This window comes from Oncorhynchus mykiss, chromosome 25 (genome assembly GCF_057628025.1).
Source record: "Oncorhynchus mykiss isolate SJ-2025 chromosome 25, ASM5762802v1, whole genome shotgun sequence".
Lineage (NCBI taxonomy): Eukaryota > Metazoa > Chordata > Actinopteri > Salmoniformes > Salmonidae > Oncorhynchus > Oncorhynchus mykiss.
Window position 1 is genome coordinate 70,507,331 of NC_143046.1, and position 16,453 is coordinate 70,523,783.

Below are 16,453 nucleotides of genomic sequence, written 5' to 3' on the forward strand. Positions count from 1 at the left end.
CTTTGTGATGGCCACTCCAATATCTTGACGTTGTTGTCCTTTTTGCCACAACTTTGGAAGTATGCTTGGGGTCATTGTCCATTTGGAAGACCCATTTGCGACCAAGCTTTAACTTCTAGACTGATGTCTTGAGATGTTTCTTCAATATATCCACATAATTTTCCTACCTCATGATGCCATCTATTTTGTGAAGTGCACCAGTCCCTCCTGCAGCAAAGCACCCCCACAACATGATGCTGCCACCCCCGTGCTTCACGGTTGGGATGGTGTTCTTCGGCTTGCAAGCCTCCCCTTTTCCTCTAAACATAACGATGGTCATTATGGCCAAACAGTTCTATTTTTGTTTCATCAGACCAGAGGACATTTCTCCAAAAAGTACGATCTTTGTCTCCATGTGCAGTTGCAAACCGTAGTCTGGCTTTTTTTAAATGACGGTTTTAGAGCAGTGGCTTCTTCCTTGCTGAGCGGCCTTTCAGGTTATGTCGATATAGGTCTCATTTTACTGTGGATGTAGATACTTTTGTACCGGTTTCCTCCAGCATCTTCACAAGGTATTTTGCTCTTGTTCTGGGATTGATTTGCACTTTTCGCACCCATGTACGTTCATCTCTAGGAGACAGAAAGCGTCTCCTTCCTGAGCGGTATGATGGCTGCGTGGTCCCATGGTGTTCATACTTCCATACTATTGCTTGTAATCAAATCAAATGTATTTGTCACATACACATGGTTAGCAGATGTTAATGCGAGTGTAGCGAAATGCTTGTGCTTCTAGTTCCGACAATGCAGTAATAACCAACGAGTAATCTAACCTAACAATTCCAAAACTACTACCTTATACACACACACACACAAGTGTAAAGGGATAAAGAATATGTACATAAAGGTTTATGAATGAGTGATGGTACAGAACGGCATAGGCAAGATGCAGTAGATGGTATCGAGTAAAGTATATACATATGAGATGAGTAAGGGTATGTAAACAAAATGGCATAGTTTAAAGTGGCTAGTGATACATGTATTACATAAAGATGGAGTAGATGATATAGGGTACAGTATATACATATGAGATGAGTAATGTAGGGTATGTAAACATTATATTAAGTAGCATTGTTTAAAGTGGCTAGTGATATATTTTACATCCTTTCCCATCAATTCCCATTATTAAAGTGGCTGGAGTTGAGTCAGTATGTTGGCAGCAGCCACTCAATGTTAGTGGTGGCTGTTTAACAGTCTGATGGCCTTGAGATAGAAGCTGTTTTTCAGTCTCTCGGTCCCTGCTTTGATGCACCTGTACTGACCTCGCCTTCTGGATGATAGCGCGGTGAACAGGCAGTGGCTCGTGTAGTTGTTGTCCTTGATGATCTTTATGGCCTTCCTGTGACATCGGGTGGTGTAGGTGTCCTGGAGGGCAGGGAGTTTGCCCCAGGTGATGCGTTGTGCAGACCTCACTACCCTCTGGAGAGCTTTACGGTTGTGGGCGGAGCAGTTGCCGTACCAGGCGGTGATACAGCCCGACAGGATGCTCTCGATTGTGCATCTAGAAGTTTGAGTGCTTTTGGTGACAAGCCGAATTTCTTCAGCCTCCTGAGGTTGAACAGGCGCTGCTGCGCCTTCTTCACCACGCTGTCTGTGTGGGTGGACCAATTCAGTTTGTCCGTAATGTGTACGCAGAGGAACTTAAAACTTACTACCCTCTCCACTACTGTCCCATCGATGTGGATAGGGGGGTGCTCCCTCTGCTGTTTCCTGAAATCCACAATCATCTCCTTTGTTTTGTTGACATTGAGTGTGAGGTTATTTTCCTGACACCAAACTCCGTGGGCCCTTACCTCCTCCATGTAGGACGTCTCGTCGTTGTTGGTCATCAAGCCTACCACTGTAGTGTCGTCAGCAAACTTGATGATTGAGTCGGAGGCGTGCGTGGCCACGCAGTCATGGGTGAAAAGGGAGTACAGGAGAGGGCTCAGAACGCACCCTTGTGGGGCCACAGTGTTGAGGATCAGCGGGGTGGAGATGTTGTTACCTACCCTCACCACCTGGGGGCGGCCCGTCAGGAAGTCCAGTACCCAGTTGCACATGGCGGGGTCGAGACCCAGAGTCTCGAGCTTGATGACGAGCTTGGAGGGTACTATGGTGTTAAATGCTGAGCTGTAGTCGATGAACAGCATTCTCACATAGGTATTCCTCTCGTCCAGATGGGATAGGGCAGTGTGCAGTGTGGTTAAGATTGCATCGTCTGTGGACCTATTTGGGCGGTAAGCAAATTGGAGTGGGTCTAGGGTATCAGGTAGGGTGGAGGTGATATGATCTTTGACTAGTCTCTCAAAGCACTTCATGATGACGGAAGTGAGTGCTACTCAGTCAGTCGTTTAGCTCAGTTACCTTAGCTTTCTTGGGAACAGGGACAATGGTGGCCCTCTTGAAGCATGTGGGAACAGCAGACTGGGATAAGGATTGATTGAATATGTCCATAAACACACCAGCCAGCTGGTCTGCACATGCTCTGAGGACGCGGCTGGGGATGCCGTCTGGGCCTGCAGCCTTGCGAGGGTTAACACGTTTAAAAATGTTTTCCTCACGTCGGCTGCAGTGAAGGAGAGTCCACAGGTTTTGGTTGTGGGCCGTGTCAGTGGCACTGTATTGTCCTCAAAGCGGGCAAAAAAATAATTTAGTCTGCCTGGGGGCAGGACATCGTGGTCCATGACAGGGCTGGTTTTCTTTTTGTAGTCTGTGATTGACTGTAGACCCTTGCCACATACCTCGTGTCTGAGCCGTTGAATTGTGACTCTACTTTGTCTCTATACTGACGCTTAGCTTGTTTGATTGCCTTGCGGAGGGAATAACTACACTGTTTGTATTCAGTCATGTTTCCGGTCACCTTTCCCTGATTAAAAGCAGTGGTTCGCACGTTCAGCTTCACGCGAATGCTACCATCAATCCACGGTTTCTGGTTTGGAAATGTTTTAATCGTTGCTATGGGAACGACATCATCAATGCACTTTCTAAGGAACTCGCTCACCGAATCAGCGTATTCGTCAATGTTGTTGTTGGACGCAATGCGGAACATATCCCAATCCACGTGATCGAAGCAGTCTTGTACAGATGTATGTGGTACCTTCAGGCGTTTGGAAATTGCAGGTGTAGATGAACCAGACTTGAGGTTTACAATTTTTTTTCTGAGGTCTTGGCTGGTTTCTTTAGATTTTTCCATGATGTCAAGCAAAGAGGCACTGAGTTTGAAGGTAGGCCTTGAAATACATACACAGGTACACCTCCAATTGACTCAAATTATGTCAATTAGCCTATCAGAAGCTTCTTAAGCCATGACATAATTTTCTGGAAATTTCCAAGCTGTTTAAACGAAGTCAACTTAGCGTATGTAAACTTCTGACCCACTGGAATTGTGATAGTGAATTAATCTGTCTGTAAACAATTGTTGGAAAAATTACATGTGGCATGCACAAAGTATATGTCCTAACCGACTTGCCAAAACAATAGTTTGTTAACAAGAAATTTGTGGAGTGGTTGAAAAACGAGAATTAATGACTCCAACCTAAGTGTATGTAAACTTCGACTTCATCTGTATTTGGGGTTGAGTGCCTTGCTCATCTCCCTACAGTAAAGAAAAATATTTTCACGTGTTGAATTATCATTATTGAATTATTGTGTTGTTGTGTATTGTGGATATACTACTATATCCCCCAAAAATAATACAACTCAATATATACTGACAGACTGTTACTTAAAGCCCTTGGACTCCACTGTTGCAAAGGGGTGTCGGCCTTTCACTGTGAACTTGGTCACACTCTCCTCAGTCATCCTCCCACTAGCTGCCAGCATGAAGGGGCTTTGGGCTTGTGTTTGGCTTGGACCAGCGGTATTAGAGGGGGGAGTGGGTTGGTTCATTGTAGCTGCAACTAACAAAAAAGTAGCAAAATCTTTAAATGGGTGATTGAATTTCTGAACTCACCAATAGCTAAACAATCAGCTGGCTAATGGTTACTTTTGATCAGGAACCCATGTTCGCATAATTGAGTTAACTCTGTGTGTGGGCTCTAGGCCGCTAGCATACATACCTAATGTAGATCAGGCAACGAGAGATTAACTACAAGCTGGGCAGTCGAAAACTGTTTCTCTGCCTGTACATGATGCACTTTCCATAGATGTTTGGACAGATTGCTCGTGCTTCCGCCCCTTACAAGCAAAAGTCTTGTTGCACTTGTGGCAACAAGCATCGAATCTGGTGAAGTGTAACCACACGTTTGAACGTTTAGTTCTCTCAGCCATGGTCACTAATTAAGAGCAGGGGGCTGTGTGTGCTGTAGTGTCAGTGAGATCTCTTCTGGATTGGAAATAGCGAAAATGCATCAGACGAATGTCTTAATCTTACTGCAAATTAGAAACGGTTGGTGAGAAAATGTGCAAGATAACATTTATGTAGCAATAATAAATAGGAAATGTATTTTCTTAATTTCTCCAGTACCGAAAGCAGAACCGATAACGTTGGAGCTTAACCATACTACAGCCTTTCATAATTTAGCCCCGGGCCCCGTTTAATACCGGGTTTCGGTACCCATCCCTATCGATCTATGTACTTAAATAGCGAATGGAGGTCGCTTTTCCTGTGGCTCATTTTCATGCCAGCCAGGTAGGCTGTACTCCTGTTGTATAGAGAAGCAATGTGCTTAATATTAGCAAAGTTGATAAATCTAGTAGGCCTAGCCTATAGAAAGCTGATGGGATCCTCCTCTTTTTAATAGAGGTCATCACTGTTTTCTCACACAATTGCATACCCTATAGAAATGTTTGATTAGATTTGCATTGATGTTAGAGTGATCAGAGAGACAATAGAGTGCTGAATACCAGGCTTTTAGCAAGTTTGGTAGACTACTAATGACCATCAGCAGCATCAGAGCTTGGAGAAGCCTAATTATCATGACTAAACGGTCACGTGGAATTTGACTGCTTTCATGACTCGTGACTGCCAGTGCGGCGATAATATGGTCACCGTCATGCCTTACTTGTACAACCCAGGGACTGTTGGCGAAGGCCATAATATCCCTCTCCTCCCAGAAGAAGGCAGAGTCAGATCGTTTGATCATCTCAAACTTGCTCAGCAACTTCATGGCATACACTTTCTGAGAGGCTTTGTGTCGAACCTGGGGAAAACAAAGGAATTAAAGTGTCAGAAATAGAGACGGGAAGACATAGGGGTAGAGTCAAAACTAAGTGGTGTAGTGAATACGCAGGTCCTTAACATCTCTATGAAATACAAAAATCTCACCAGCTGAACCTCACCAAACGCCCCTCTGCCGATCACTTTCACCCTGTCAAAGTCCTCAGACCTCATCTGAAACTCCCGTATGTGCCCCATCACCTTCTCATCTGCGTGGAGGAGAGAGGATTCAGTCATCCATTACACACATCCACATGACCTATTATCAAACGTATACTTACATCTGTTTAAAAAGGTTTCTATGTTTTTGTTTTTCCGTAGGGCAGGGTAGTCCAGATCTAGAACGAAGGCATTGATAGAATCCTGTAAGAGAGAAAGAAAACGATCTCATTGGAATAGAGAAACCAACAGAAAACATGCGATCAAGCAAATATAAAGTGACAGCGTTATTTTTAGGGTGCAATTAGACTTTGTACCCAAAACAATTGGGACATTTAAGTGCCACATTGGATAACACGTTTGTCCATTTCAGTAAATGTCATTCAGGAATTGATCAAATAAAGAATTCCAGAACTTTGATTTGGTGATGTGAAATTGACATAACTCATAACAGGCTTAAAACACAGAATTGCAGGGCAATGGATTTGTCATTCTCTGACACCAACAGATCTGTGTCAACCTCTGTTGAGGTTTGTAGTTTGTTCCAAGAATAACATTACAACAAACCTTACTATAACCTCTCTGATCCTGTGTGTCTGTTCTTCCCCCTCTACTCTGCAGAAGTCAGTGTACACTGTACAGCTTGCTGCCAGTGGTTTCATCATCTCTACTCCACTTCCTAATAAAGGACGTACCTCACACAGAACTACTATTTAAGGAGAAAAAACACACGCAGACACGCTCACACCCAGACACACGCTTACACACAATCTCCCTTAGAGCACAGCAATTCAGGACATGGTCCACCCCGCCCAGTACTCTGAAGATAATGTCATTGTGTCATGAAGCCAGTCCCTCAGCATGCAATTCATTTCCTCTTTAGAGAGACAACTCTACGTAGCCCGGCTATGAGCCATGAGGGGAAAAAAGTAGTTAGGCTACACTTTTTAAATAGTGGACTGTAGAAGTTGTATTAGTTGGCATTTAGAAACATCACGGTAAAATGGCCGGTTGTGGTAATGACCAATCACTTCATTTTGGGTTAATTGAAAAATGTAAAGGTGCAATTACACAAAGCACCTGCATGCCTATGAAGTAGTCTACAGGTACCAGGAAGAGCTGCATTTACTTCATAGACAACATAAGATTCCATTATTACCACATTTCCTATGAAATACCAGTTAAAACAGGACTGTAAACACTAAGTGTCATCCTTTCTGGGGGGAAAAAAGCAACCTACTTCTCAGGTGCAAAGCAGCATCCTGACTGCTCACTCATGTCAATACATAACTGGACATGCATTGGACAAGAGCCATTCATGCCCCTCCCCCATTGCAAAAACTGGAAATACTTTGAGTGTGAATGTCCATTCCATGCGTGTTTGTGGGCAACACCTGGGGAGATTCAGAACCCTTCTTTCAGACTAGTGTGTGTTCAGTGTCTGTATGCGTCCAGAGGTTATTGGGGGCTGAGAGGACTGAAACCTTGAGCATAATTATTATTTATTTTTTAAAGAGCCATGACCCAAACATTAAAAACGGGGTAGAAACAAAAATAGGACCCTAACGTAAACACCTAGTACTTTATATACGCAAGTAACAATCTTAATTTCATCATAACTCCTAGAGATAGTGTATTAAACTATAGAGACACAAATAGATTAACTCTCAGGAATAGGTATGAACTCTTCAGACAGTGATGCTAAGGCAGGGACACTGACTGACTCACTGCTGCTATCTTATCGGTCTGAACCATATCTGAACTACAGTGAAAAAAAACACTGCTGCTTGGGAGCACACTGCAAACCTGCCAACGTATTGGGTTGCATGGCAACGTCTTAGAAACATGATTCAGTGGGTGACGCAGTGAGAACAAAGTTGGTGACAAGCGACAAGTCAATATCTACTAAACACATTTATCAATCCTATCATCTAACAAAATGTATGCACACCAGCTTGTAGAAGAATACAATGCGCATGTCAAACTTGAACATTGGAAGGAGGAGCTGAGAGAAAAGGATGAAAATAATTAAAAATAACAGTTTGTTGGTAGCAGCTGCACACCAGTCAGCAATAGCCTACTGTATTTCCAAGTTTTCATTTTATTATTGGTTGATTTCCTTGGGACTTTCCTGTTTGGCAACACAAAAATAAAACATTGAAGGGGAGAAAAAGAAGATACATTTTCATTCAGCTACATGGCCTATTCCCAAACAATGCCGTCGGGGGTACGCCAAATAAAAATGTGATTCACATTTTCAAAATGGGGCTATACATTTGCGTAATGTTTTTTTCCTTGCGGGAGTAGCCTCGTTTGACTGCCAAAATTAAACGATATTGTGTTCAGTGAAATAACAATGTCAAATACAGGTAGCCTAATCAAATAATTAACATCCAATTACATTAACCATTACTCTCTCGCGGGAATTTCACTAACGTAGCTGCTGCTCATTCCGTTTGCACGAATATTGATAAATGCTTAAAAGAAAGTTAGGCCGTGTCTATAGAGACACATACCAGCTCAGCTGGTAGTGTTGCTACTACCAGCAGTACTACACCTGCACCAGTCAACGACAAGTTGTTCTGCTTCCACGAGCACATCCAATGCTAGCATCAGTAATTCTACATTTGTTGCTAGCTGGGACACTAACAGTTGTGAATCTGATGCAGCCGAAGAGCTACTGCCCGCTTAGCCGGGAAAGCACCGAACAGACAGGGACGTTGAACCATCGAAGAGGCGTAAATATGATGAGAACTACATTGATTTCGGGTTCACTTATATTGGGAGTAGTGCCTTTCCTCAGCCACAGTGTGTTATGTGCAAAAGTACTCACAACTCTATGAAACTGTCACTCTTCTGCAGACATTTAGAAACGAAACATGCCAATTTGAAAAATAAACCACATTAGTTTGAGTGAGAATAATATACCATTAATAAGATACCATTAATAAGAAGGGTCTAGAAGCATCTTATACGGTGAGCTACCGAGTGGCTACGACAGACAAGCTCCATTCTATGTGGAGGACTTAATTCTTCCTGCTGCCGCAGATATGGCTGGGACAATGCTGTGGGAAAAGGCCCCCCAAAAAACTACACAGACAATGCCTTCATCAAACAACAGTTTCAAGACGCATCAGTGACATGGCAGGAGATGTTTTGAAACCATTACTGCTTCGCATACAAGCCAGTGAATTCTATGCGTTACAGCTGGATGAGTCAACAGACATACCAGGAGCTGTGCCAGGCCCGCCACATGTCTGTTACATTTATGGGGGGGGGTCAATTAAGGAAGACATCCTTTTCTGCAAACCAGGACAACAGGAGAGGATATTATTTAAGTACTGGATAGCTTTGTGACATCAAATGGACTTGGGGTCAAGATGTGTTGGTATCTGTACTGATGGTGCAAAAGCTATGACAGGGAGACATAGTGGAGTGGTAACGTGCGTGCAAGCAGTTTCTCCTGACACCACTTGAGTACACTGCAGCATCCACAGTGAGGATCTTGCTGCCGAGGGAATACCTGACAACTTCAAAGACGTATTGGACACTACAGTGAAAATGGTTAACTTTGTTAAATCAAGACCCCTGAACTCTCGTGTATTTTCTGCATTACGCAAAGATATGGCAGCGACCATGTAACACTTTTACAGCATACAGAAGTGCACTGACACTTTTTTTTTTATTGAGAGACGAGCTTAAAGTTCTTTACTGACCCTAATAATGACTTGTCTGACCGCTTGCATGATTATGAGTTTCTCACACAACTGGCCTATCTGGGTGATGATTTTTCTCACCCGAATGATTGGAGTCTAGGATTACAGGGACTCCACGCAACTAAACTCAACAAAAAATGAAACAGCAACTGCGTTTATTTTCAGCAAACTTAACATGTGTAAATATTTGTATCAACATAACGAGATTCAACAACTGAGACAAACTGAACCAGTTCCACAGACACATGACTAACAAATGGAATAATGTGTCCCTGAACAAAGGGGGGAGGGGGGGGGGGTCAAAATCAAAAGTAACAGTCAATGCAGCTGGTGGCCACGCCAGATATTAAGTACTGCAGTGCATCTCCGCCTCATGGACTGCACCAGATTTGCCAGTTCTTGCTTTGAGATGTTACCCCACTCTTCCACCAAGGCACCTGCAAGTTCCCAAACATTTCTGGGTGGGAAAATGGCCCTAGCCCTCACCCTCCGATCCAACAGTTCCCAGACGTTGAGATCCGCGCTCTTCGCTGGCCATGGCAGAACACTGACATTCCTGTCTTGCAGGAAATCACGCACAGAATGAGCAGTATGGCTGGTGGCATTGTCATGCTGGAAGGTCATGTCAGGATGAGCCTGCAGGAAGGGTACCACATGAGGCAGAAGAATGTCTTCCCTGTAACGCACAGCATTGCGATTGCCTGCAATGACAACAAGCTCAGTCCGATGATGCTGTGACACACAGCCCCAGACCATGATGGATTCTCCACAACGATCCCGCTCCAGAGTACAGGCCTCGGTGTAGCGCTCTTTCCTTCGACGATAAACGAGAATCCGACCATCACCCCTGGTGAGACAAAACCGCAACTCGTTAGTGAAGAGCACTTTTTGCCAGTCCTGTCTGGTCCAGCGGCGGTGGGTTTGTGCCCATAGGCAACGTGGTTGCCGGTGATATATCGCAGTATCTCACCAGACAACAGCCTCAGTCCTGCCTCTCTCAGCCCATTGCGGACAGTCGGAGCACTGATGGAGGAATTGTGCGTTCCTGGTGTAACTCAGGCAGTTGTTGTTGCCATCCTGTACCTGTCCCTACAGGTGTGATGTTCGGCTGTACCGATCCTGTGCAGGTGTTGTTACATGTGGTCTGCCACTGCAAGGACGATCAGCTCTGTCTTTTCTCCCTGTAGCGCTGTCTTAGGCGTCTCACAGTACAGACATTGCAATTTATTGCCCTGGCCACATCTGCTGTCCTCATGCCTCCTTGCAGCATGCCTAAGGCACGTTCATGCAGATGAGCAGTGACCCTGGGCATCTTCCTTTTGGTGTTTTTCAGAGTTAGTGTCCTAAGTTGTCATAACTGTGACATTAAATTGTCTACCGTCTGTCAGCTGTTAGTGTCTTAACGACCGTTCCACAGGTGCATGTTCATTAATTGTTTATGATTCATTGAACAAGCACGGGAAACAGTGTTTAAACCCTTTACAATGAAGATCTGTGAAGTTATCTTTGAAAGACAGGGTCATAAAAAAGGGACGTTTATTTTTTTGTTGAGTTTATATTCGATGTGCAGGAAAAAAATTGAGGCTAAGTTGGAGCTCCTCTGTCTGCATGAACAAGGACAACACACAGGTCTTTCCATCATTGTATGATTTTGTGTGTGCAAATGAACTCAAGCTTACGGACAATGTAAAATGTGATGTAGCGAATCACCTGAGTTAGCTGGGTGCGCAATTATGTAGGTACTTTCCCGAAACAGACGACACAAACTGGATTCGTTATCCCTTTCATGCCCTGCCTCCAGTCCACTTACCAATATCTGAACAAGAGACCCTCATCGAAATATCAACAAGCGTTTCTGTGAAAATTTTATTTCAAACCAGAAGCTACTGCCCTTTGCAATACAGGCACAGACTGTCTGTGGAAAATAATATAAGACCGACTCTCTCCAATACAACATTGCAGAGTAATGTGCAAATATGGTTTTATATGCAAGATGGCCAAGCGCAAAATTATTGATTATTATATTATGTGTGCCCTGGTCCTATAAGAGCTCTTTTGTCACTTCCCACGAGACAGGGTTGGGACAAACTCACACTCATTCTTATGTTTAATAAATGCATTGTGTAGTGTGTGTGTGTCAGGCCTAAAAAAAATTGAGTGTGCTAACCCTTGTGCTAGAGGGGGTATTCAGCTGAAGGTTGAATGTTTGAAGGGATACGGGACTAGAAAAAGTTTGAGAACCACTGTACTACACGAACACACCTAAGACATGGGGTGATGCAATTTACTATTATTTACTATTATGATGATTATGATCAGGTTTCATTTGAAACCTTTTCTTTGTCGGATGTTAACCAATGATAACCAAACCATGATAACCAATTCTCGTTAGTTAAAGCAATAGATCTGACAGGGACCATTCCCTCTCCATCTCCCAAACCATCCTGTCCGATCCCATCTCCAGGCATGTGGAACAGAAAACAGCAGCCTCTGGACTTTAAAAGGCTTGAGCAGAAAGCAAATGTTTGGTCAAATTCCAGATGTTTAAAAATAGTTATTGGGAGAAGCAGAGCCGGAGCCTAGGCGGAGTGAGGGGTATGCCAGGCTGAGCACATAACTCTGGAGTACTGGAACAGTCAGAGCCATAGTCTCAAATAGCAAGGCCCCATATAGCAAGGCCCCAATAGCAAGGCCTCATACTGTGACCCATGGAGGGAAACAGACGAGCACCACGTCTGTATTTTGTCTAACTGCTGATGGATGTCATGCCTGATATGTTTTGTTATTTAAAACATATGTTGGACGTCAGAGAAATTAAACAGATACGTTGTCGACTTATTATTCATCAAGTATATTATGTACACTGAACTAAAATATAAACACGCAACAATTTCAAAGATATTAATGAGTTACAGTTCATGTAAGGAAATCAGTTAATTGAAATAAAATTCATTTGGGCCCTAAATCTATGGACTTCACATGACTGGAAACAGATGCATCTGTTGGTCACCGATACCTTAAAAAAAATATATATATAATTTTTATTTTTTTAAAGTAGGGGCGTGGATCAGAAAACCAGTCAGTGTCTGGTGTGACCACCATTTGCCTCATGCAGCGCAACATCCTCCTTTGCTTAGAGTTGATCAGGCTGTTGACTGTGGCATGTTGTCCCACTCCTCTTCAATGGCTGTCCGAAGTTGCTGGATATTGGCGGGAACTGGAACACCCTGTCGGCTACGTCGATCCAGAGCATCCCAAACTTGCTCGATGGGTGACATGTCTAGGGAGTATGCAGGCCATGGAAGAACTGGGACATTTTCAGCTTCCAGGAATAGTGTACAGATCCTTGCGACATGGAGACGCACATTATCATGCAGAAACATGGTGATGGCGTCGGATGAATGGCACGACAATGGGCCTCAGGATCTCGTCACGGTATCTCTGAATTCAAATTGCCATCGATAAATTGCAATTGTGTTCGTTGTCCGTAGCTTATGCCTGCCCATACCTTAACCCCACCTCAACCATGGGGCACTATGTTCACAACGTTGACGTCAGCAAACAGTTCGCCCTCATGACGATATACTGCCATACAGATCGCTTGTCTGCCATATCCCCAGTACAGTCAAAACCGCGATTCAGCCGTGAAGAGCACACTTCCCCAGCATGCCAGTGGCCATCGAAGGTGTGCATTTGCCCACTGAAGTTGGTTACAACGACGAACTGCAGTCAGATCAAGACCCTGGTGAGGACGACGAGCACGCCAATGAGCTTCCCTGAGACGGTTTCTGACCATTTGTGCAGAAATTCTTCAGTTGTGCAAACCCACAGTTTTGTCAGCTGTCTGGTCTCAGACAATCCCGCAGGTAAAGAAGCTGGATGTGGAGGTCCTGGGCTGGCGTGGTTAGACGTGGTCTGTGACTGAGGCCGGGTAAAAGTCCTGCCAAATTATCCAAAATGACACTTATGGTAGAGAAAGGAACATTCCATTTTCTGGCAACAGCTCTGGTGGACATTCCTGCAGCTGGCAGGCCAATTGCACGGCCCCTCAAAACTTGAGACATCTGTGGCATTCTGTTGTGTAAAAAAACTGCACATTTTAGAGTGGCCTTTTATTGTTCCCAGTACAAGGTGCACCTGTGTAACAATGCTGTTTAATCAGCTTCTTGATATGTCACACCTGTCAGGTGGATGGTTAATCTTGGCAAAGGAGAAATGCTCACTAACAGGGATGTAAACAAATTAGTGCACACAACGGGAGAAGCTTTTTGTGCATATGGTACATTTCTGTGATCTTTTATTTCAGCTCATGAAACATGGGACCAACACTTTATATTTTTGTATAGTATATTTTTCCATAGGTGATTTGGCTCACTACTTTAGAAAGGAGTATGTATGTATGTATGTGTGTGTGCATGTGAGCGTGTGCATACACAGCGTTTGTGTGTTTATACGGGAAGCTCTCTTTTCCCAGGAAGTGGTCGTGAAGTTGTGATGCTGAAGGCAGATTAATAGAATGGTACACGAGTAGGCGGAACGCTTCGCCAAAGTCCTTTCTCCTCCCATCCCTGACATGTCTTCATGCCTAAAAATAAAGTCTGACTCTTCTCCCCCACAAGATTCCGTGCTTTTAGTCGCAATATGTTTTCCCTTCTCCCTCAGATGCCACAAGCCGTGCTCATGCCCCCTATAAAGGCTACACCAAAAAAGGCAAAAAATACATCTAAGACTAACTACCTTCAGTCGTAAGGCTTAGCACCCTGACCAACTATTACAGCATACACTGCACTACATTTACATGACAAGCAGTGTAAACTAGCTAACAACGTTCTCACAATGTTAGAACTGCATTCTGCACAGGAGCTGGGATTTCCACGGCGAATGGAGGAGAAGGAATAGGGGAGGAGAATGAGAGGCTGTCTCAAGAGAGGTGTGCATGCTTGTTTTGCTAAACTTGGCCCTGGCCACCATCACACCACCATATATGGAGTGTTTCTCCCCACTGGTACAAAGCAGCCAATGCAGCTAGCGAGCGGTCACACTTGGAGACAAATTGAACAGAAATTCAGCCTCTGAGGAGTCAGAGCAGAGCAGCAGTTCCATGTAACACTGGATTTCCCCCACGACTGGAGACAGGAGGAGCGAGAGGAAGACAGGACAGAGGGAGAACAAGAGTCAAAAGATAAATGAATGTGGAAACAAATGCAATTATTTATTTTACACTACTTATAGGCAAGTACAGAAGTTTAACTACATTTTAGCAATCTGCTGGGGTAAAGGCCTCTAACTTCTGCGCTTTGCAACAGCTTCACGGTGTTTGTCTGCCCTGGATAACACTACCATTCATCTTGGACAAAGTACAAACTTGAACAGATCAATTCAAACAATGTCTCCTATCCACAGAAACATCCTAATGATCAAATCAGTCAAGTCCTCTTGTTAGCACTAGAGTGACTCCTTACGAAACCAGGACAAAACAAATACCATGATTGTGGGGATTTTCACTAAATTGAATCCATAGATAGAATGGTCCTTTGGAGAAAAAATGGTTGACATACTGTACACTCAGTGTACAAAACATGAACACCTGCTCTTTCCATGACATAGATTGACCAAATGAATCCTAGTGAAATGATCCCCTATTGATAATAAGGATTTTTAAGCCTTGAGTAAAAGTAAATACATTTATGAATATTGGAAACACACAGATTTTGGATATGGCAAAATGTTTAATATATTGTTGAACATAAGACGCTCTACGGGCATATGAAAGGTCCAGAGTGGGATCTCAGCTACTTTAGGACTTATGATCCAATTTGTAAGGATTACCAACGGAGTGAATGTGAAAATGGTTTCAAAATGGTCACCCCCTGCTGGTAATTTGCAGGATGTGGAATGATACAAGTAAAATGCTGGCTGTGATTGGTACCATCGCCTACCATTAGGGACATCGAATGTTCAGGCTGCTGCACAGACATGACGGTGGCTCATCTAGAGCGTTCAGTTAAATTGTGTTTGAGAGCATTTTAAAACTGTAAAATGTTTAAATGAGTGAGAAATAGGTGTAATTGTTGCATTAGCTTGTGAGTGAGCAACGTATACTATTACCCTAAATTGACATGACTTATTTTTCCATATTCAATTATTGGCCGTGGCTGCAAATACTGAGTTGTTGCTCGTGGTCAAACCCCTCCCTCCGGAAACCCCGTTCTCAAAGCTAAGGAACCGGATCACATTCTGCACATGTTATTTTAAACACACACACACACACACACACACACACACAGCTCACACTCCCGTTCCCTTTAGGGTTCTCTTTACTCACCCTCTTCTGCATCATGATGATGCAGCCTGTCTGCCTAATATTTCTTTAACAGCTCAAATAAAAAACCCTGTGGCGATCTGAACAAACAATCCAAAAAAGATTTATTGAAGGCTATAAAACCTTCTGTCTGTTGTAATGGATATTGCATTTGCACAAGCAGGACGTAGTCCCTTCACATTGCATTGGAGTAAAAACAATTAACGTTGTCTGTGATGTAGGCAAACCTTTATAGTTGCTGCAATACAGCATGCGCCATTATTCCTAACGTCATTTGTCAAGTACTGCTTTAGACTGCCTACTATTTGTGATGATAATCTTCAGTTATGCTGCCATATCGTAATGAGAGTAGCTGGAAAAAAAGAACTAGCCAATGTTTGCAATCATAATTCATCGCTATTTTGACTATGTGTCTTGCTTTGTTTGACATGCTTGCTTAAATATACACAAACATCTCCGTATCAATATCCATGGCAGGTCGGGTTCGAACAGCAGCTACTCCGTAAATAATTGTGTATTGCGCTAATTTCCCTAATGTGGACAGTTTGTGTTACTACTGTACACAAGCTTGTATTTTCACCACAAATTAAGTGGAATTACAAATCCTTTTCACCTTAAAATAAAAGTTTGTAGTCATCAAGATGATACTAAATCGATTGCTTTAAAAACAGATAAATAGCTTTGGTTTGGCACCGTTGATTTTATCATATGTGCCTGTCCATAGCATTTTCAATCTCAAATGGAAAGGACAAAATGTGGGCGGTGTCTTCAGAAAAGTCACTGGCCACAAACAAATACACAGATTTGCCAGTCAAGCTATCACTCAAATGAAAGCCAACGAGTCACTATGTAGAACTATATCTGTGACGTGATTACTCATTCAAATTATCCAGTCAAAGTGCTGCATTAACTTTTTTGTATTGGCCATCTACCATAAACATTGTGGCACTACAGGTTCTCATCTATCGATAGGTACAGTGTATTCAACTTCGTTGTGGTTAGTCTTTTAGAAGAGCACAAACTGTACATGTCCCTGCGGTTATTGTCCCAGTTCCATTGATTTCTATACAATATTGATGT

The 16,453-nt window shown here is 43.3% G+C and overlaps 1 protein-coding gene across 1 annotated transcript in view; it reads right to left on the minus strand.

The window, feature by feature from the left end:
* LOC110505685 (rho-associated protein kinase 2) overlaps nucleotides 1-16,453 on the minus strand; it is a 53,129-nt gene that overhangs the window by 21,097 nt on the left and 15,579 nt on the right. The window contains exons 2-4 of the mRNA XM_021585071.3: nucleotides 5,458-5,539; nucleotides 5,285-5,385; nucleotides 5,022-5,159 (exon numbers count right to left, since the gene is read on the minus strand). Of these exons, the coding sequence (XP_021440746.2) occupies nucleotides 5,022-5,159; nucleotides 5,285-5,385; nucleotides 5,458-5,539 (321 nt within the window). The remainder of the gene's footprint in view (nucleotides 1-5,021; nucleotides 5,160-5,284; nucleotides 5,386-5,457; nucleotides 5,540-16,453) is intronic.